General features: G+C 31.8%; 3 protein-coding genes across 3 annotated transcripts; 2 read left to right on the forward strand and 1 right to left on the reverse strand.

The window, feature by feature from the left end:
• Positions 1-7,401: 7,401 nt before the first annotated feature.
• Positions 7,402-11,608, forward strand: Bm9921 (Uncharacterized protein; the record flags this gene model as incomplete). Its single annotated transcript, XM_043075324.1, has 7 exons — positions 7,402-7,605; positions 8,212-8,328; positions 8,518-8,658; positions 9,540-9,683; positions 9,976-10,228; positions 10,395-10,562; positions 11,451-11,608. 7 exons carry the CDS (start codon positions 7,402-7,404, stop codon positions 11,606-11,608), a joined length of 1,185 nt encoding a protein of 394 aa, XP_042931258.1.
• Positions 11,609-12,955: 1,347 nt separating this feature from the next.
• On the forward strand, positions 12,956-13,293 carry Bma-gpc-1 (Uncharacterized protein; the record flags this gene model as incomplete). The annotated part of the gene is made up of 2 exons (XM_001898149.1): positions 12,956-13,038; positions 13,188-13,293. The coding sequence occupies 2 exons, from the start codon at positions 12,956-12,958 to the stop codon at positions 13,291-13,293; spliced, it is 189 nt and encodes a 62-aa protein (XP_001898184.1).
• A 1,836-nt stretch (positions 13,294-15,129) lies between these two features.
• On the reverse strand, positions 15,130-15,258 carry Bm14201 (Uncharacterized protein; the record flags this gene model as incomplete). The annotated part of the gene is made up of 1 exon (XM_043075325.1): positions 15,130-15,258. A coding segment is annotated over one exon (129 nt), but the record flags the coding sequence as incomplete, so codon positions are not given.
• Positions 15,259-22,645: the final 7,387 nt, after the last annotated feature.

Raw genomic sequence — 22,645 nt, forward strand, 5'->3', positions numbered from 1 at the left:
GAAATAGGATGTTACCAGCTTAAGAGTTTCTTCCGCCAACATCTGCGAACTTTCCAGTTTATATTTCTTCCGCTGCCTTGTCTAAGTTCTATTTTAAAACCTTGCATAAAGAAAGTGTTGAATGATCTGTCTTTGCTTTCAAATTGGTCATAGAAACAGAAATCCAAATCGAATCATTACTAGCCTGATATATGCTTCATTTTGTTGGAAAATTTCAATTGCAGCAATACGAATGGCGACGAATAAATTGGGAGAACCATCTTTCATTGATGATAGATAATCTTTCCTTTCGTAGGCACTCCTTTTCATCTCCGATCACTTTGTTGATCACTTTATGCGGCATCGCACTTATCTCCAATAGTAAAAGTTCATGTCTCATTAAGGAAGGGTTCATAGGCTGACAGATTTCGAGATTGCCACTCGAACAAATACTTCACGCTTTTATCAGCTATCGTAGTACTTCGCACTTAGTGTCAGCAAAAGCGAGTTAATATTTTTCGAAAAATTCGCAACCATCTTTGAAATATGCATTGTTCTTATATTTTAAAGAAAAAATCACCTAAAAATAAGCAGCTTTGTTTGAAATCGATGCAATTGGACTCATCTTGAAGAGATTTTCATTGCGACTTCATATGCTGAACTCTGATCGATGCAATAAGTTGCGAGATCAAATGTCAGTGAGGTATCTGCCAACGACTTATTGAAGACTATTATTGTTAATTCATTTTTGATTAAAAGAATTGAAGAACTGATTTGTTGTAATGAAAAGGAAAAGTTTCTTGTAAATTTTGATTTCTCTCGTTTAAATATCAAGTCAGTAAGAAAAAGAAATGCGAGGAACGTGTCCCTCAAAATTTTGCTTTTGGAGGCGTTCTTGATATTACCTGCTGTGCTTTCATGTTAGAAAAGAGACGAATGGCGCAATATGCTTTCACCCTATCTGCTCTGTTACCACAATTCCCTTGCGGTTGCTTTTCAACACAGTGGCTCTTCATTATACATTTGATAAATAGGCCTTAGGAAAGAAGGCCTCCAGTAAAGGCAAACATATAATTCTCGAAGGCAGAATATGATACAAAGTTGGAAGCTATCCCTTCTCTGAAGTGGAGGAACTCTTGAAGAACCTTAATGAATCCTCCATCAGTGCCAGTTGTGCACTTTTCAACAAATATTTCCAGTAACATATCGAAGAAATCCTTCTATGGTAGAAATGTTTAATAGAGAAAAAGAGAATGAAAGCTCTATTCTATCACGATACCATCAACTCAACTTTTACAAATATCAATATTACTACTGCAATGATCTCCAACACATATATGCCCATTTTGCGATTGTCAATCGTTCATCGAAATTTTGTATTTGTTCTTCTTGAAATGAAGCAACAAAATTTTAAGATGTCTTTTCGATTTGGTTGAAGTCTGAAAAGTTTTCCACATATTTCAGCATTGCTGAGTTTATGCTGTACCAACGATTAATGATTAAATTAGCAGAAACGTATTGATTGTTCCGAAGAAGGTCTTCCCTGAAAATTTTTCCACCCAATAATTGGTATGCAAGGAAAGCGTATCAGTAATAATTATTTATAAATACTGAATTCCCCATTAGCGTAACTGAAATTGTTGCATAAAAGCATCCCTTTATATTTATTCTCTCTCATTTCCCTTTTCCCATTTTCATTTCTCTCAGCAGAAATATCTTTTATTTCATCATCAATACAATGTTGGCAACAAAAAAAAAGGACGGCGCAGTTTTCCTTCCGGCATTTTGCAGATTAAATATTCATACCCATTTTCAATAACGAAAATATTTTATTGCTGAAATGTATTATCACTTATATCATTCCATAACAGTAGTTTCAGACTTTTCTTTGCTGTTATTCATATATTGAAAGATGATAACTCTGTTATGTGATGAATTTTTTAAATTCAAACCTAACGTCTCGTTATATTAGAGAATAGCTTGAAATTTTTATCCTGGAAGCTTTAAATAAGTTTGCAGGTTGTCTTTGCTAGGTTACTTAGCTAGAACCCAAAGCACTATTGTGCCTAACTTTAATTGGAAGTAATGGAGTAAATAAATTTGCTATCATTTTCTCCTATACCATCAACTGGTACTATTAAATAAATTGACAACTTCGTTTATCCGCATCAAATTTATTATGAAATGAAATTTCACAGTTAAATAGACGTGGAAATCAAATGCTGTTTCTATACCGATTTATTTTTTTTCTACCTATGAATATAAGCAAAAATGAAAACTGTTTTACTCAACATAAATCCTTCTGTCCCTCTTTCCTTCCTCTCTCTCTGTGACTAATACGTCTTGCGACAATGAAATCAAACCATTTTGATAACTATTAATAATTTTGAACTCAATAGCCTATTATTTTTTTATCGTTTATGTAATCACCAAACGTATGATATTTAGTAATGCCAACAGAAGTCGCTTTCAGCTGCTGCAAAATTTGCGACACTCACAAAAAGCCAAAAGCTCTGTTACTTTATTCTTCGACTTCCTTCTTGAATTCTCCTTTGAAGCTTTTTTAGCTCTATTAAACATATAATGCCTAAAAAGAAATAAAAATTAAAATTCATTTTTTTTTTTTTATGCCCAGTATTTATAGATACTGATGTAGAAATACCGCGATCTCTCGTACTACAAAGTATCGGATATAGCTTCTTCTTTTCTTTGCATGTAAAAAAAACCTTTTATGCTTGGATTCGCTCAATCTTTTGCTCTTTTCCGTTACTTACTGATTATTAATCTGCAAAAACTGTCACTCTTTTACATAAACCACTGAAAATATAACGTACTATAAATTCATATTTTCAGAAGGAAATTAAATGCCCACTGGAGCCAAATAGTGATGCATTGGATTGGCGGATTGGCCGGTTGTTTCCCATTGCAATAAATACATTCCAACTATAAAGATGCATTTTGCTGCCTAAATTTGTAATTGGAAATATTAACAGAGCGCTTATTTTCTTTTTCTCATCTCACTTCGTTATTTACCTTTTATTACGTCTACTTCAAATCGCGTCATATTGCTTAGATGGAATTCGAGATTGTCATGCTGGATTAATCTTTGGTTTACAAAAAAATTAGTAACTTGAAATCAGTGGCTTTTATAGTTAGAGTATACTTGATAAGATGGCAAAGAGATTTTTTGGATAATAGCTGTTACAGTTCTCTTTTTAAAATAATTTTCATTTATCTTCTTTCGTTGACACTGAATATTCCAATTTTCAATTAACCAAATTTATTCTTCAGTTAATTTTTAGCAGCGATTATCTCAGTTATTTCAAGTTTTCTTTTAAATGAATCACTTTGTTTGAGTATGCACTAGTTTTGAAACCTGATAGATGATTAATTAATAGACCCGAGCTTTCCTTTCTCACGATGATACCTCGAAGGACAATAAAAACGTTTGTCTTAATCGATCAATAAGTATTTTGGAAAAAAAAGGCGAAATGGTTTTCTGTGCTGAAAATAATTTTTGATTGGACGACATATCGCTAAAAATAGTTCCAATTATGTCGTCTTAGATAACTCGCAAGAATCCCTCTTAATGAAAGCTATTTGATATCTTATAGGTTTAACTACCGTTATGAATATGAGACTGGAGAGATCAGCCAATCCTAATCATATGAAAGAATTATAAGACTAGGAAATTTTACATCCTACAGAATACATGTGCTTCTCAGTTTGTAAATTTTACATCTGAATCTTCCCATTAATTAGTAATTTTAACGCTATTTTTGCTAGTATTTTACATTTGAGATGCACTGTTTTTTCTTTTGCGTTTTTTATAAGAGAAATGACTGTCGTAAAATAAAATTTGTCTTTAAGTTTTATAAAGAAATTTTTAGAGATTTAGTAGCGATTGCGCTTTAACCGAAGTATCGTTATACAGGAAAACTCCGATAGCTTAAAGTGTTGTGAATATAATTTAATTAATGCCGATACAGGAAAGAAGGTAAGTTTATCGTTTCTATGCATCTCTAGTGAAATTGCCATGCAATGATGATCTTTAACAATTTGAATTTTATGTTGTTTTGCTATTTTCCTTTCTGAAGAGTTTAATTTTGGAATCTGTAAGTTTCAAACTAACAATTTTTCTCCTCAAAATCTGAGCCTGGTTTGCAGCTTTAAATTTTGAAAAAAGTAATTCAATAAAAGTAATACTAACTATTATACTAGAAGTCTGCCTAAATGTTTGTGCTAAGAACACCGTTAATGAATCAAGAGACTTGCAGAGTTTGTTCGCAAAGTCATTTTGGACTCAACTTTTGTATATTACTTATTAATGAGTTATAACGAAGCTACCCGAAGGATGTATCAGCATTACCCACAAGATATGATACACACCTTTGACACTGAGCATCTGTGTCAAGCACAATGTCATGTACCTTGTTCTATGAAGCATATTAGTGATCTGATGATGCAGCGATGGCTCTGCCCTGTCAAGGTATCATTCATTTTTGAAAATGTTTAATTGCAGTATAGCTCCACGTCAAAAACTTTGAATCTTAGATATTAAGACAACAGGAAGTTTAGTTACAAAGTATCTGGTGAGACTTGTGCGTTCCTGAACACTGTGTCTATTTCAAATCAAAAAATATCCTCTTCATGTCAGTGGTTCTTGGATCTTATAGGGTAGATGTTAGCTTGCAGTTTAAAAACCATAATGGATACGCCACGCCGAAGTCAGTAAACAAGCATTCACCAGCTACCGTGTCCATGACATTTGCAGAATATTTAGAAATAAATAATGGGTAGTAAAGCTCAGAAAATTCCTCATTATTTTTGATGAATTAGAACATAATTTTAAGGCTGTAAGTACCTAGTAATTTTGTCATTCATGCTACTGTCAACACTAGAAGGATAATGAAAAGGAAGTAACTTTACTTGTTTATTACTGCAGTAATAGTTTGTGTAGCACAGAAAATTTCTTGCTAATTTTAAAAGGCGCATTAAGTGCTGCTAAATATTTAAATTAATTGATACTTTAATTGGTTCATTATTGAAATAATAACTGCTTTTTGTTTCAAAACATCCAGAAACATTATTCGACAAGATTCTGGTAGGAAAAAAGATGCATATTCGTGATCTTTTTTCCCAAATTTAAATTCTTGACACATGAAATTAGAGCATTTTTGTTATCTGATTTGATGTGTGCTATAGTGCTGAAATGAAGAGTATTCCCAGTAATTAATTCATCAGAATAATAAGAGTATGAGGCGGATCATTTTCAACAATAAGCTATTAAAAAGGAGTGTAGAAGTATAATTTCGTTGGAAAATTTCGTCATATGAGAGAAGTCCTACATTTGCACATCTCATCTTGCCTCGAGGAATGATGATGGAATCTACAGTGCTCAATTAAACCTCAGATTTTCTTCAACTATCTTATTTTACATTAACAAAATCTCTTTAACATTTTCAGGAAAAGAATGAATGGAGTAATGTGCCATCTGAAGATCGTTTTTTGACGGGTTTCACCACAATCATGGCCACAGTCATTTGCCTTGCTGTTTTCGGTGTCTTTTTATTAGTTTGCATAACATGCCTCATCCGAATACATTGCTGTAGATGTCGCAGGAGTAATAATACATAAAGCTAATAGTTTTCTGCCTTCGTACATCATTCAAAGAAAAGCCAAAGATCGCAATCCAAACAGAGATTCAAGCTAACATTGACAAATTTCTAGATAAATAATAAGCGACAGAAAATAAGTGAAATGAAATCTTCTGGCACTAAAAGATGTAATTTCTATTAATCCATATGTTATATTCATGATAAATGACTTTATCATCACTCTCATTCACTGCATTTGTGACATGAAATATATTCTTCCATTTAGTGAAATGTATTCCGGAGATATATTCTGCATGGGGACGTTTTATTCGGTCCAAGTTGTCATCTCTATTCCACCGCACTTTATATTGTACACCGCAGAACATGAGCAGACATGGAAATATTAAGTGTTATTGAAGTCTAAAATCAATAATTTTAAATAACTTTTACAAATACAGGCAAAAATTCGAAATTCCTCCTCACTTCATCACTGTTGCAGAAAGCCTTTTGTGAATGTTATATTGTACAAGTACTAAATTTACTCCATTTTTGTAACACGCACGTCACTCATTAAGAATAGCAATGGTGGTTTGAAAAACATTTAACCAAAACTCAATTCCAGAGCTATCAATGGAGAATTCTCATTTAATTCAAAAACAAATTAGATACAGGTAATTCAAGATGCGACCGATTATTAGCTTCAGTAAAACATGAATCAACACTAAATAAACAAATTAGTCGAAACAATGAAACGGTATTGTTTGACATTGAAGGAATCACTTTAATTAGTACTGAAATGAGTGTGAAACAAAACAAAGAAAGCAATTGGAGCAATTCATGCAACCTTATAAAATTCTTTTTCTCGCAGATTGCTCCTTCTAATAGTGTCACACAGGGAAAATGATGCGTTATGAGAAAATCGAAATGCTTCTTTATCATTACTTTTGAAGAGCTAAGAAAGCAGCACCATGAAAATGTAAATACGATTGGGAAATGCAAGAAGGAATTGGTTGTGTTTCTACCATTAGATAAGCTATAGAGAGCATACCATTAATTTTAGAAACTTAGATGATATTCAGTAGCAAATTCGTGAGGATGTCAAGATTACTTCCTCCTAAGGTCCAGAAGATCCACAAAAAAAAAAAAAAAAAAAAAAAAAAAAACATTCTTTCACCAATGACTGTTACTGTGAAACATAAAGATACCAGGCTTCCTCATTCCACTGACTAGTAAGCAATCATAAAACGGTTAACTATGCTGTCCTCACTCATTTATTAAAAATAGATATTAAAATTCACTTACTCTTCAATGTTACCAGTATAACAGCTGCTTTTTACTTCACATATTGATTCTAACAAGTATTGGAAAACTTATTTCGAAGCAACGAACATCTGCGCTTCGGAATAACAAGTGACCGCTTACCAGTTCGCATTAGAGTGGAACATTCTTCGCAGTGGACCTACCTAAAGTGACTTGCGCTGGCACATCTGCCTGACATTCTACAGAGTTCTCTTAGTGCCTTCGGCAGTCACTCACTCCCCACTCTTTACTGCAATGACGCCACTTTTATCATCGAAGCAACAAGCACGTCCCTCTCACTGCCATTACTATGTGAATCTTCGAAGCCATACTTGATAGAGAGCTGCGATAGTAGTGTCTTTCCTGAAACGAACGGGACGGGACAAGTGAAGGCGCGGTCCAGGTTTCACGTACTTCTGGGGTGCACGTGCTTCTTGTACCTTCTTCAACTATATGTACTTGTAGAGTCCTTTGTTCAGTCATTTAAGGGTCATCATCACTTGTTTTTCATTTTCCAGGTAGTAATATGACCGTGCTACTCATCCTGATTTATTTGGATCTGCTTTTTGGTTCAACTGGTGAAAATATGGATTTAGATTTACACGTTGATCGAGAAAATTGGCTTGATCCGAATGATCCTTTTTCACCATCTTCATTCTGCACCAAAAACACTCTTGATCAGTTGGCCGTCTGTCAAGCGAATTTGAAGGGATGTGTGAAAGGTAGCAAAGTATGTCAGATTTAACATTACCTGGTTATCAGTAAGCATAAATGATCAAAAAACACTACTTCCGGTTATTTTACTTTCCAGAAAGCAGAGACAGTTAAACTCATCCGATTGTTTTAGAAACACTGGAAACAGGCATAGCTAATATTTTTTTATTTTCTTTCTTCTCAGCCTTAGACTGTTCTCATCCGCACCGATATTGAAACATAAAGCGCTAAGGAAAATTGAGTGGATACCAGAACATCTATGCTCGAAAGTAACGTAACTGTATGAGAGTGATTTACTTAGGTACTGGGTATTTGCTTAACCTTCTTCATTTTAAGGATATTTGTTTCTCCTTTTAATGACAAAACGTTCCTTTTGATCAAGTTTGGATCTTAAACTTTGTATTATAAATAGAAGTGTTGGAACTTGATTTAACAGTTTTATTACTCTGAATTGTCACCTCACCCTTGCTAAGCATATTACGAAATCGACTCAGAAATTCAACTGTTTTTTCTGTCTAGTTAGAAAAATTAGTCCTTGACGACTAACGAAGTTTCGGGATATTTTTGATACTTGGGATATTTTTGTTTTCGCTTCTTTATTTTGATTTTGGTAATCTTTTAGAAGACTGTTCAAGAAATTTCAGTTGAAAGTCATGTTGAAGGTCATTATATTCAGGATTCGACGCTGAAACATATTGTACGGAATTTCTTACATCGTATGGATGTTGACATTGATAAGGTAGAATGATTTTGACAAATCCTTCAAATCCTGGTTCTGCGTGGTCCACTTGTTTCAACAAATAGATTTTATTTTTTACTAGAGGATTTATTTCACATATACACTTTATTATTTAGGGTTGCTATGAAATAACGGATCTGATTAAAAAGATCAGTCGAGACCGTTTTAGTATGATTCCTGATTTTACAGACAAAGCGCGTTGATCGAATTGTAGAGGTATATTTAGATGGCGACAGTTTGGCTGTTTTGAAGAAGTATTTGAATTCAAAGGATGAAACAATCACCGTGCGCGAGCAAGTTCGTGAAGTTCTGGAAAGAATGATTGTTCTGGTAACTTTCTTAGCTCTTTTTGATTATGATCTTGTTCTTCGCAAGTTTTTATCACACTATTTTTTAGTTGCGTTTGTTTGGAATTATACATTTTTCAAACTGGACTGTTGCCAACGTTTTTTTTTTTTTTTTTTTTTTTTTGACGAAATTAAAGAAAATTGTATTTGCAAATAAAATCTGAAATACTGTTGATAAAATAGAAAAAAAAATGGTAATAAAGATTTGCATATATCTATTTTAACGAAACAAATATGCAAATAATAACCTACGTGTATTTTTAATGATAAAATGAAAAAGATTTTGTATCTCTTTGTAGCAGCACTACGAAGATATATCATCTGTCAAGCGCATCTTCGATATGGTTGTAACTTTTTTACCTTTGCTGAATGCTGTGCTGTTGATACCAGCTATAATGGTTCTATATCGTAGTCATTTTTCGATGCGTTCTTTTATGTGGCTTTTTTTCTTCATATCATTTATTATATCAATGTTTAACACTTTTCATAGGAAATATCAGGTGATAATATGATTTTATATGAGGATTACAAAAAGTTTTGTGATATGTCTCTTTCTAGAATTAATTCCTGCTTTTCTGAGAATGTTAGCGTGCTGTAGCTTCCAAAAAATAATCATTTCTGCTCTTCACTTCATAAGCTGAACTGTTTGTTTGAATTGGTGAGTAGTGAGATATTGTGTTTTCGATTATTGTAATTGATAAAAACAATCCAAGGAAGAATTTGTATTGGTAATCATATTAAACTGTGTAGAATAATTTTGTAGCAGGTACGAAATATTTAAAAGTGTTGGAATCTTTCTTTTAAAGTGTCTTATTCATGTATGGTGCTTTTTCTATTACTGACTAAATCTGAAACTTTTTGCAGGCGAATATTGCAGCTAGGATGTCACGTGCTGAAAAGTCAGTTGCTGAAAAATGTAAAGCAAATAATTTCTTCTCCACTGCTATCAATATGGTATCGGGATTATTTGTCTTCAAAGGAGAAGACGAATGTGAACAGCATTACAAGGTGTTGGTTTCTAAATTCCGTCATACATTGATGTGAAACGAAAAAGGTGATTAGGATGGTAGTGTAAATATTGAGCCCCGGTTCGCTTATATGACGTATGTTGGATAAAGAGTAGAGAAAGCAGACATTTTGGGAATGGAAATGCAAGAAAAAATGCAGAAAATTGATTATAAAAATGGTAAAAGTAGGGCGATTGTACTACAAATTCATCAGTTCCAAAGAGGAGAGAACTTAGTTAACTTATATTGCTTACTGTTTCTAGTTTACTTAGTCCAGGTATGCGGGTTTTCAGGATCTATATGTTAATCCTATATATGAAATTTCACTCTTGGATGTGATTTGCGAGGTCCTGTCAAATTTTATATTCACTTCTCTCGGTGTATTTGGACGTCATTTCAATATTTTTTTAAATGAATTTCTTCGTGATTCTCCGCTGCACTTTATTGTTGTGAAAACAATAACTTTGCTTTTCCTCATAGTTCTATTTCTTTTTTGGCTTGGAGGCTATCGATTACGTACTTTCATGGCTACGATTGAACCAACTGGTAATTGTATATATCATATTCATTTAAATATTTTGCTTAATAATTTAATGTGGTAGAGATTTAGATGTTGTCATTGATTTTATTTAGAAAATAAATTTTCAGTTTTATTCACTAAGCAACGTGGAAGTCATTAGTGAATTAAATAGCAATAAATTTGTGCTTGCAGATACCACTCATGCAATGTCACAAATACTGCAGACAGTCGATCATTGGTCTAACGAGGAAAGACCGAAAACAGACACTTCAAAATCGACAATTCTGCGAATTGGTCTAAAACCAGTTCGTAATACAGTTTCGAGTAACAGGCGCCGTTCACTGAGTACATCTCGTTTAAGTTTGTTTAAAGTCTCAGCATCAGATCATTGTTAAAGTAAACTTAGGGATATAATATTATATACATTTTAGTTCTATTTATTTAACGACTGCCTTGATATATACTTATATATACTTTCTACTCCAATTTGTATCTATGAATATTTTCATTCTTTGCTATTACGTTTTAATTAAGTTAATCACTTTATCTTGTTTTCACTGGTATTCACGTTTTGTTTCTATGCTCAATACATGTTCATGCTTAATTTTTGTAAAATTGGTTTTTTAAAATGTTTGTTGGAGACATAGTTTTTTGTTTGTAATTCTTTTCTATTTAAAATACTGAACAGTTGTAGAACAATGAAAAGATCCATATTCAGGTATTTAATTTTTTAGTAGATTGCGGGCTGTATAGCTCGTTGGCTTAAACAAAATGAAGTCGGTTTGCTATCTGATTGTCTTTCTGTAAATAAAAAACTGTTTGTGTTTATATTGCGTATTTTATGAATTTATCATATTTAATATTGGAATAAGATAATTCACATTTATAATACAGTTGTATTTATAATAAACCTGTTGCGTTGCCCCCAACATTTTTATCGTAAGTTCAAAATATATATATAATGGAAAAAAATAAAGAATGATGAAGAGTTTACTAATAATGATAAGTCGGTTCCGCAGCTTTTACCATTCAGAATTATTCATTACTCATGATATCGAGGATAGTTTTCTGGCGGTGATATTGTAGCATTCTCGTTTTGCAGAAAGCGGGGCTTTGGTCCGTCATTGTCGGAAAAATGTTAGTTTTTATATACGCCATAAGCGGTTCAGTTCCATCGCTAGGGTCAAATTTCTCCGTCGCTGAGGCGAAAAAACGGACCCTTTCAGTGAGGATAATCGCGGTGTTTAGGCCAGACGAATTTATATGAAACCTTAGATCGTTTGATGAGGGCGTCATCTTGTCTGTCCCATCGATATCCTTGGAGGGAATTGATTGGCTCTACTGCTGTTGCTGTTGCTAATTCGAGCCTTCATCATATTACTAACACTGCTCGTTCACAACTCTGAATTTCCTTCCCTGCTCAGTTCACTTCATCTGCCAACGCCATCAACGGCTCTGTTACTGTTGCAATTTTCAGCTTGTGTCTTCTACTTCAGTGCTTATATCACTTCACTTATTACCTAATCTCATTATAATTTTAATTGGTCAGAACATCCCACGCACACTCGATTATGTGTTAATGGATTTCAGAATTTCAACCATTCTTTGCCAAGAGCCTGAATGCCGTGAAGCAGTTGCTGCTTATAGGTAATCTCTCTAACTTTTTACTCCCTCATTCAGTAGAAGATAGATACTTAGCCAATTCTACGGAATCCTTCTCCTTTTCTTTCAAGAGTAAAGTTTAATATAAGTATGATTATTGATTCCCATCGTACTGTTCAACATAACGTGTTATTGCTTATTCAAGTTGAAAAAATGGAGGATTTGAATAATATTCTTTGTAATTACAATTACAGCACATTATCGATTATCATTTCCTACTTCATCGAATCATTATAATGATTTACTAGTCGAGTTATCGAGAGCACATGACCGTGCAACTGGAAATAGGTGACGCTGGACGGTTTCTCTTGGCTTCCTTGAAGTTTTTAGGACAGAACTCCATTCTCGTTCTACAATCTTCAACTATTGCTCTTTCAAAGCATGTCAACATGGATTTCTCCTAATAAATGCACCCAATTGAATCATTGTCATCAACCGCATGACATAATAATAACTCTGCGATATGCAGTGAACGATTTACAGAGCAGTTCTAGTCTGAATCTCTGTCTTTCAAATGATCGATTGTAAGGCAAATATATGCTTGACTAAAGGAATTATTAACAACTACTTCAAGAGCGAAAGTCTTTAATTTAATGAGCAGTGCTGGTGCTATTTTCGTGCAATTGTTTGCTATCTGCAATTGATATTTCACGTATGGATATGAAATGAACAAAATCTGCATATCAAAATTTGTAATTTGCAGAGTGGAAAAAGAATGCCTCCTGCATTAGTCAGCATTCCATTACTTAGTTGTCAAGGTAATAATGCGACGAGATTACCGCCTCTTTCATGAATTGATTCCTACACTTGCTATTATTCCAGAAAAACAGAATTCCAGAAAAAACTATTATTCTGCGTATCATTTTTTCCAATGTTTTTTTCATACTATTTGTTTATTAATTTTTTATAGTACGCTTCCGATTCTTACGTTTGTTTACGCAAAACGTTATATTTAGAAATTTGCATAACAGTTCTGTAGTTGTTTATAAACTATATTAGCAGATTGAAAGCTGAGATTTTCTGCATTTGATCCGAATTGAACCGGTTACACACTTTGCTGAAATTTTGTACATTCAAGTTTACCCGATTCAATGGATCAGGTTCGAGTACAGACCGAACAGCTTCGTATCGAAGCACAAGTTTCACGGAAGAAAGTGTCAGAGGTCTCAAAAGAGTGAGCCTTTGTTTAATTAATAAATTTCTCTTCATTCCAACTTAAATTTACCAAGTTAATGGTAACTTAAATGATATTGCGTTATGTTATTTGACGCTAATGAGACATTTTGGCATTGATTCCAAGTTTATATTTTTTATCTTTTACAGTTTAATAGAATATTGCGAACGGGAGAAGCAGCATGATATGCTCGTCAGTGGACCTATCGATAATCACAATCCATTTCAGGAAAAGAAATCTTGTGCTGTACTTTAGTTACGCTGCTTGTTGTTATTCCTGCATACACTTTTATTACATTTATGCAGTTATTTTGGAATTTCTCATTCTAAAAATTAAATTATTTAGATTCGGTTTTAATGATACTTTTGTTTGCTTTTTTAGGGATTGAAATTGTTGCTTAACATTTGTTTTCAGGGTTTTAAGCATTGTGATAATTTGTGGTGAACTGTAATAGTATTCCCTATAAGAGTATTAATTTCTAATTTATGTAAATTTAGTCAAGCTTTTATAACAAAGTAAAAATTTATGGATAGAGAGTGAGAAGGTTCTTGAGAGAGAACTCGGTCATTTTATTTTGGAAATTAATCTTTTCTCTAAGAACCCATTAACTCACATCACGTAATATAAAGTAACTATTATTTTCACACAGAAATATCTATGAAAAATTTATTTAGTCCACTTTAAATAAAGAAATTTTAAGAATCGACATTTGTCCCTACATTTGTAAGGATCAGTAGTGCTAACAGCAATATTTTACTGTCACAAAACTAAACCACAGAAAGAAGCTGTGACTGTCATTTGATAGTAGAGGATTTCCTGAAACGCCCTTGTTTCATATCAATAAAATTTGGCAGTTCTCTGGTTTTCTTCTTTGGGCAGAATTATCTTATCAAATTATAAAATGAAAATTAAACATAAGGTTCTTGAAATAAAGTTAACACAGACTCGTGCAATGAAATTTAAGCATCGGGGTCGTTAAATGAAATTGGATTGTTTTAGGGAAGAAGTCATTCATCACACTAAGACAATAGTGCGAAATTGGATTTAATAGAAAAGTAGGAATAGTCCAAATGAAGACATCCGCAAAAGGTCATTATTGGTTTAGTTCTCGAAGCATAGAAGTTTAGTATAAAAAAAAAGGAATTGATGGACATTTCTATCATCTTCCACAATGAAATGTAAATAATGTTGAACATCATTTCCAGTTTTATCTTTCACATATGAGTAGTAAAAAAAAGTGAAACGGACCAACTGATCTATTCAAAATTCAAAAATGGAGTCATCGTTAAAAGCAAAAATAATACGTAAAGTTTTTAAAGATATTATAAGAAGTTATTAGGAAGTGCTATCGTAGAAAAATAGCTAACAATAGATCTGTTGATAGTTAATGTAGGAAGCTTGTTCATAAATCAAAAAACCGAATTTCTGTTTGTTCAATCTTCTATCAAGAACAATTCTATCAACAATAGCAGGTATTCCACAGATATGATTCATTTTTGAGAGCTTTTAATTCACATTTCGAGTAACAGAACGAAAAAGGCAGCCGTAAAGTTGAGAGATTTAGCTTAGCAAAAGCACAAACATTCTGTGCAAATGGAACATGTGGAATTTCTAATCGATGTAGGTTTTTTTTTTCTCATCGAATGAAAGTTTTTGTTATTTTAATTTGATGCCAGATATAATGCGTCTGACAATTATAATGCTAAGATTCCAATTGTCAATCTCAAGCATCCGTAATTGTTCTTAGCTATGTTTTCTTCCTGAAAATTTTAAGGAAGCAAAGAATAAGAATATAAAGCACTTTTTAACTCTTGAAGATCAAGGCTCTATATGTAGCCAACATAATTATTTGATCATAACGATGACCGACTTGAACGTGGATAATTCAGTAAAAGTCATTTGGAAGAAATTTTTAAACATTTTTCGATTTTTTGAAGATAGCATGGTGCAAGAAGAGATAATAATTATTTAAAAATTCCATTTCCAATATTACTGAAATCTCATTTTGACTAGTCGTGACAATACATACTACTTGGCAAACTGTCATTTTAGAATACGGAAAATTTAATTTAGAATCTTATTTCTTTGATGTTAGACTACAAACTGCAACGGCATTTTGTGCACAAACATTACAGACGGTACGCCTGAGTGCATATGAGTCATTATATTCACCGCAGCATTCGACCGTACAATTTTCTCTTCTGTTTTGCTCCTAACACTAAAACGGTCTATATGATACGAATATTTTCCGCTACATAAAGTTGCTGTAAAAAATGACGCGATATTGATTTGCCAGTTTTTATTCGAATTGTTCAAAGAATGATGGTTGACACCATGCAAACCATAAAATAATGGTTAATCGGAAAAAAGTTATTTTAATATTCATATTAGATAGATGGATGTTAATTTTAACAGTGCTGAATCAAGCAGAGATTTTTCGATATCAGAAAAGGTTGTACTGCTTGAACTGATAATGTGATATTACTAAAATTATATATTGTGCATTACAAAAAATCACTTCTTGTAGAACACCTTGAAAATTGACGAAATGGCAAGCAACAAATTGTAAATTCAGTCCCGATTCTATCATTTCAGTTCTGATATACTGTTGTGTTGGTGATATCAAATTCTGGCTCTACCTGTTACTCTTACCTGATATACAAAAAATAATGAGAAAGAAATATTTCCCAGTAAACAATGTTTATTCTGCGATGGATATAACTGAGAAAAATAACCCGCTGAGAAATTTTCGGGTATCTCTCTGTCATTCAGATTTTCCAGTGATAGTGAATAAAATAATGAATCAACAGCATCTTTCTGATTAATAACATAGAGAACATGTGAAGCAATAATTCCATTTTGTCAGTATTCACTTACCTTTCACCATATATCGTTTACTTTTCCATATTCCATAATTTTCTTGCATTTTATGTGTGTGAATTTGTAATAAAAGTTATTCTATGCTAGTTATTTCCATTGTTTATCATTGATTAAATCAACTCTTTTTGATATAAAAAAAATATCATTTTCTTATTAAAAATACATGCAAAATGTTTCTCCTCTTTCAGAAAAAAAAAAAAATTTCTTTCCTATCACTTTCAGAAAATTAAAAATGCGATCAATATGACATTATGTTTTCATCCTATAGATTATATGTCTTTTGCAGTATTATTTAGTTGTACGGTTGATATTTCATATGATTTTTATAAACCATTTGAGTGAGAAGTAATTATACATTCTTTCAACATCTCTGATATTCTTTCAGCAATTATGCAATGAATAGCAATAACAATTTTCAACTGATTCGTTTTTCCTTCGTTATTTCTAAAAACCGTTTATTTGAAGAAGGTAAGGAGTAACTTTGTTAACTCAGTGAAAATTAATTAAATTTAAGTTTTTAAATCACCTTAATCATTTTCACATTCGTTCTTCTAATTTTTGTTTCCTATTGAAGCTAAACAAAGTAGAAACAGGAAATGAAATTCCATTTCAGCAAGTTCTTCAGGATTAGGAATATTTATTTAGCTCATTAAAAGAATGCAAAATTTTGTGAACATGAGTGGCTTTTTTGATTTTCAGGAACATTCATTGTACGGTCTTGATTTATTACGGTTGTTGAAGGAACTCATTCAAATGGTGGCCTTACCCAATTCTAATTGCCTTTTCCATCATATTTCAGATAGTTTCACAAATAATTTCAGAAATAGAGTTTTTTTTGAATTCTTGATGAATGATTTATAATAATGCTTTCCAGTACATATCTGAATTTGTAGCTCTTACTAATATGGAAGAAGACTTGGATCGACGGCTCAATCAGTTCATGCTTCTAAAAGAAAATTTTCACTTCGACAAGTGTTAGGTGATGTTTTAAATTTGAATATAATGATTCCTTTTAGATCATTTATTAATAAATGACAAGGTCAAGGTGCAATATTATGTCTATTTGCATTTGTGAGAATTGTTTCATTGGGGGAGACCTTCAAGAACTTTGGCCAACTTGGACTTGTCATTGGATGTGATTTCGAAACTTGCTTTTACTTTTATTGAATTTGAAATTGGAAATTTAACAGTTAAAGGTTCAAAATGCTTAAAGTCGTCATTATACATTTTTTCTTGAATCTTTAACTGAAGCTATCAAAATTTGGTACACTCAGAAGAAGAATAGTAAAATAGAGAGAAGTAACAGGGCGAATCATATTAACACATTTTAATATAAATAAGTACACCTGTGATAACATAAACTGCCATGCATTTCTCTGAATCGTCGATTGAAAATAATTCCCATTTTTCTTCAACAATTAAATCTTTTCAAAATAAATACATTTTAAGCTAAAGAGAGGAAAACTTTTCAGTATTCTCACATTGCTCTTTTACCCATTTTTCAACATTTCACAAAGAAAATAAACCATTCATTCTTAATACAAACGAAATATTTCTCCGATATTTGTATATTTCTTGTATGCTTCTGTACTGAATAAGATTTTCTGCAGTTACAGATATCTCTGTTTGCAAAGTAAGATACTTCATTTCAAGCTATGTTTGCAGTACAAAATATGATTTTTTAAAATATTGCTTTCTAAAAAAATTTTGCTCGGAAAAAGATTAGTAAAAAGTTCATTCAAGGCTATAATTTACAAAATAAGATACTTCATTTTAAGCTATAATTTAGAACGTAAAACTATAATTTAGAAAGTGACAAGCGCTTTTAAATTGTCTTTAACATATATCGCGATCATTAACAAGTCCTAATTATGCTATTTAAAGAATTAAAACTGATCAAGACAGAGATTTTCTTTAATTCTATATCAATATGTCACTTCAACCTGTTTGGATCAGTGATATAAAAAATTTCAGTTCTGTTTTCAATTTTGTCTACAAACTGATTTTTAAAATTCAAACGTATATGATGAAAAAAACCATGTCATAACAACGATTTCCAGAGTTATAGAGTGAATCAAAAAATAAAAAAAATAACATTTAACCATTTTCTTCCATCTGCTCGTCCCACTCCAATCCAATAACTTTTTAACGTGTGTTACATTGAATATCTAAGGAATGTGACCGTTTATTAATAATGACATTATCATTTAATAATAACTTTTTTATAAGTTATAAAGTGCAACGTACGTTGTATTAATACTGCAATATATTTTATCAGTTTACTCTCAAGAGGGAATATCATAGAAATTAAACAAGAAATTAATACTCTCGCTGAGTTGAGAGGTTTGAGGCACAGATGATATCTGATATCTGAGACGACATTATCTGACAATGTCCATTACAGTAGAAACACATTCCTTAGTTTAAACAAGTGATTTATATTAATTTTTAATGTGAAGACTAGCTTATCGTGCAGATTATCATTGTGTAATATATTTTTTTATCAGTGTTACAAACAGACATTGGCATTTCTTAATTTCCATTGAAGGATAGCTCTCAAAAAGAATGAGGAAGAAATAACCCGTTGAAATTCAAATAAGTGAAAAAAGAGTCCGAGCTCCATGATTCGTGTAATTAGCCTTATTCCTTCCTATCAGCAAAGGCTTTACAAAAGTGTTTGAACGAAAAAGGCAAGAATTTACAATATGCTTAACTGTAAATCCAAGAAGAAATTTTAACGTAATATTTAGTCATTAAAATTGCGTAAATGATGATATTTGTTAAAGATGAATCAAATTTCTTTGCTCAAAACTGGAGATCTAAAAAACACAAATCAAAACAAAAAATGTAGACAATTTGATATGCAATTATTTAGAAATGTGATAATAATAATTTTATGAGCACTTAATGATCGTTACAAAAGTTATAAACACACCGTAGCATTTGACAATATTATTTCGCTGATAGTATGAATTATTCGCAAGAAAATCTGCCATTGCTAGTGGCGTCCATAATTTGTCATTTCTGCACATTTTTGATAAATCACTTGCATGAACACTGCGTAAGACTAGAAGCAAAGGAAGGAAAATAATACTAATTGGGAAATTTTATTACCAGTTCGAAACGATTGCATTTTTATACTTTTTTGAAATTACGATTTAACACTTCCGACAAACAAGAATTTTTACAGATTTTTTTCAATTTCACGGATTAATCTTCGTAAGCGAACATTACATCTGTTTTTTTTAAAACTTCAACATTTTTTAAGTTAGATTTCAAGCTTTAATTTTCGACCTTTAATTTAAATGAAATATTTATTGATTGGATTTTACAATACAGAATGTTTTATCATATCAAAGATTGACGTAATTTTCAAGAGGTTGAAAATCGCTTTGAGGAGAATCCCTAAAACTGTTACGCAGAAACGAAAATATGTTAATGTTTTCATTCTGCTTAAATTTCGTTCTTTTTTATATTTTAAGATTGAATTTGGTATGGTTCATCAATCCTTTGCATTTTTGCTTAATTTTTTTTTTTTTTTTGTAATTTCACTGAATTTTCATTAGCAGTAAGAGTAGTTGTTAAATCTGAAATCATAATTTTCTTCTGATAATTTATTCATTTTTTCTACCGATTAGTTCGTTACAAGTCAAGTTTTATAGCTTACTTATTAAGAGGAAGAAAGTAGTAGGTTGAATAGAGAAAGTATCTGACTCATTTTACCGAATGAAACGGTGCTGTCAGAAGTAGATGGATGTAACACTTCGGTGTTATCATCCTGTTTTACTAAAGAACTTACAAACACGCTCCCACGTATCTTTATATTGTACTGTAGCAGGACAATGTGTTGACAGTATCTCTTTTTCGGTGATACTTTGATCTACTTCTATGATACTTAAATTATAATATCGAATACATGTTTTTATGCCGACCATTTTGTTTTTCAAATTCCGCCCACTGAGACCATTGATAATTGCTGATTAAATTAAAAATCGTGCTAAGAATTAACTATATGAAAATTGTATGAAAATCTTTTTTAAAGATTTTGTATCAAAAATCATCAGAAATCGATTCTTTATTTCAATTTCAGGTTGAGCTAGACTCTTCACTCATCACAGCTCAATGTATTTGTCAGGAAGTTTCGGATAAGTCACTCTTGCAGTTTGAGTAAGTTTCGATTTCTATCACTTCTGAATATGGTCCTTGAGCAATTTATTGATATTATTCGTTGCTGACATGCTACAAAAGTACTCTGAATGCAGAAAATCTCAAGATTAATCTAGAATGAACAACCGGAAAAAAGTCACTCTAGAATTAAACTTAACTTTTCAAGAAATAAAAAGGAGCAAACGTTTTTGGAATAAATTAGGATTATGTATTAGTATCTAGGCTCAAATTTAAGTCTACAAAGATTTTTTCTGAAGTACTATTACATTATAACTTGTAGCTTTCAGCTTGAAAAAACTAAAAGTTGGAGGAAATAGTCCAACAATGTTTAACAAATGAATGTGTTTAGTGCTATGCACAGTGATGCCATTGTTCCTTTTAAAATGATGAACCAGTAAGTAGGTTCTCGTAAAACATATATATGGTTTACGGAAGTGATGTATATCCACATTCAGTTTCTTATCTTCCGGTTCTGAAAATGGGCACGGATAACTCAATTTTGTCAAAGTATCTGGATGTTGAACTAAAGTTTAACTTTCCTAACACGCATCAATGTTAATGGAAAACAATCAAGTATATATTAGATGAATTAGATAGCACTGACGTTGAACTATTGGAAAGAGTAAGCCTAATGATGTTGAAGCTATTAAAGTCTCAGGAGTAACTGGCAAGCATTTCATCCATCAGATTTTAAAACTAACTTTTTGTTAGACTTCTGGATAATACTTGCGCTGTTGTTTCATTCTAAATACAAAACAGTACATTACAAGTAAAACTAAAAATATACTTGAAGTCTAGAATGAATCTGAAAAAGTGTTTGCTTCCCAGGCGTCTAATTAGATAAACCAAGAAGATGTTGCATTTGAGCAAATCTAATGCACCATATCTGATAGTTCACTGCAGTGGAATTTTATTCACTATTCAAATTTGAATTAAGTACATCCAAAACTTGAAACTGAATACTTGTTGTCACTGGTTCTTTTCCATATGGTTCAGTTTCTATTTACTTACTCTAGTACTTTTTAGAAATTAATTTACTATCCTTTTAGTTATTTAGTCCTCATACTCTTTCTTTCTGAAAACATTACATCTACTTAACGACTTCATAGTTAGCATTCCACGCAATTTCATAAAAAACGCATATTTATACATCGTTTATCTTTGTCATCAACTAAGCATATCTAGTGTCTAACGTTGTTCCAACTACACCCATCGTTACGTCTACGAAAGAAACATATTAGTTTCGAACTATTAATTACATTCCCAAACAGACATCAAAGTGATTATTACTCATGAATGAATACAGGTTTATTCATTATTAAATTTATTCCTGAGCAGTAATCATACTGATGTCCGTCTCAACTGGAATGCTTTTTTTCAGGAAAAACTATTTCCGGATAAATGTATGATATCCCAGACATCTGTGCTAATAGATCTTGCAATCGCTGCAGTTGAGTAGCTGATTAATTTAAACAAAAAAGGGATAAGTGAACGCATATGGTAGTTGTTCGACTGATATTATTTAAAATGATCCGAAATTTTTGCTTGAAAGCTTTGATAATATCAACTGATCAGTGAAAGAAGTTTTTTTCTAAATTTAATAATTAAAAAAATCATTAGAAACATAAACTTTCCGGGACTCTTCCACACGCGGTAGCAAGATTTTGCTCTTGACTTCGCGAATGCTCAGCAGTTGAAAATCGTTCTGAAATCTCATTTAAAGAAACAAACCATTCTCAATAATCGAGTGAAGGTCTTTCTACCCAGTTTAGATTTGTGAAATTTTTTAAAAATTTTGTAATGATTAGAGTTGATAGGAATATTTTTTCTAAGCAACCAAACTTTATTGAGGTTTACATTATGTCCTAAGATTTCTCATGCACCAAATCTTTTGGACTCTGTTATCAAAATTCCGAATTGTTTGAAATTCCGAATATGATATTTAAAAATAAACCATATAGCCTGAAAATTGTTTTATTCTTCTCCAGAAGATGCAGAAACAGCACATTTTCCTTTTGTATAGTGATTCTTCGAAATAGCCGTTTCATCGATTTTTGCTGCATTTTCCCATGGAAACAGAATTTGTTAAAAGAATCTCAAAGTTGTTTCAAAAAAGATAGGCGAGAGATAAAAGTATTAATATTTGTTGTTTGCACACATTTCCGAACTACTTGCATATTAGACATATCGTAGACAGTGCTAAATGTCCCATAAATCTTTTTAATTTTATTAATTATTATAAAAAAACTAATTTTTTAGCTTTATAAATATTGTAAAATAAATGCATCCATGTCTTGCATTTTGAAGAGAATAACAAGAATCATTCTCTTTTTCCCTATTCTCATTATAACAGACCCATCTACATTCATAGTAATTTTACTACCTGTACTCCATTTTCATATTCATCAATATTTTTTTTTATCATTGAATGATGATAACAGACAAAGTGTTGCTCATCCACAGTCTTCATTGATGCAACTGAAAAAATTCACCAATTTTCAAACGAAAAGATGTTTTGTTATCTTGCCTTTAATCGCAATTAAAATAAACTGAAACAATC

The sequence above is a fragment of the Brugia malayi genome, assembly GCF_000002995.4.
Source record: "Brugia malayi strain FR3 genome assembly, contig: Bm_v4_ChrX_scaffold_001, whole genome shotgun sequence".
Taxonomy (NCBI): domain Eukaryota; kingdom Metazoa; phylum Nematoda; class Chromadorea; order Rhabditida; family Onchocercidae; genus Brugia; species Brugia malayi.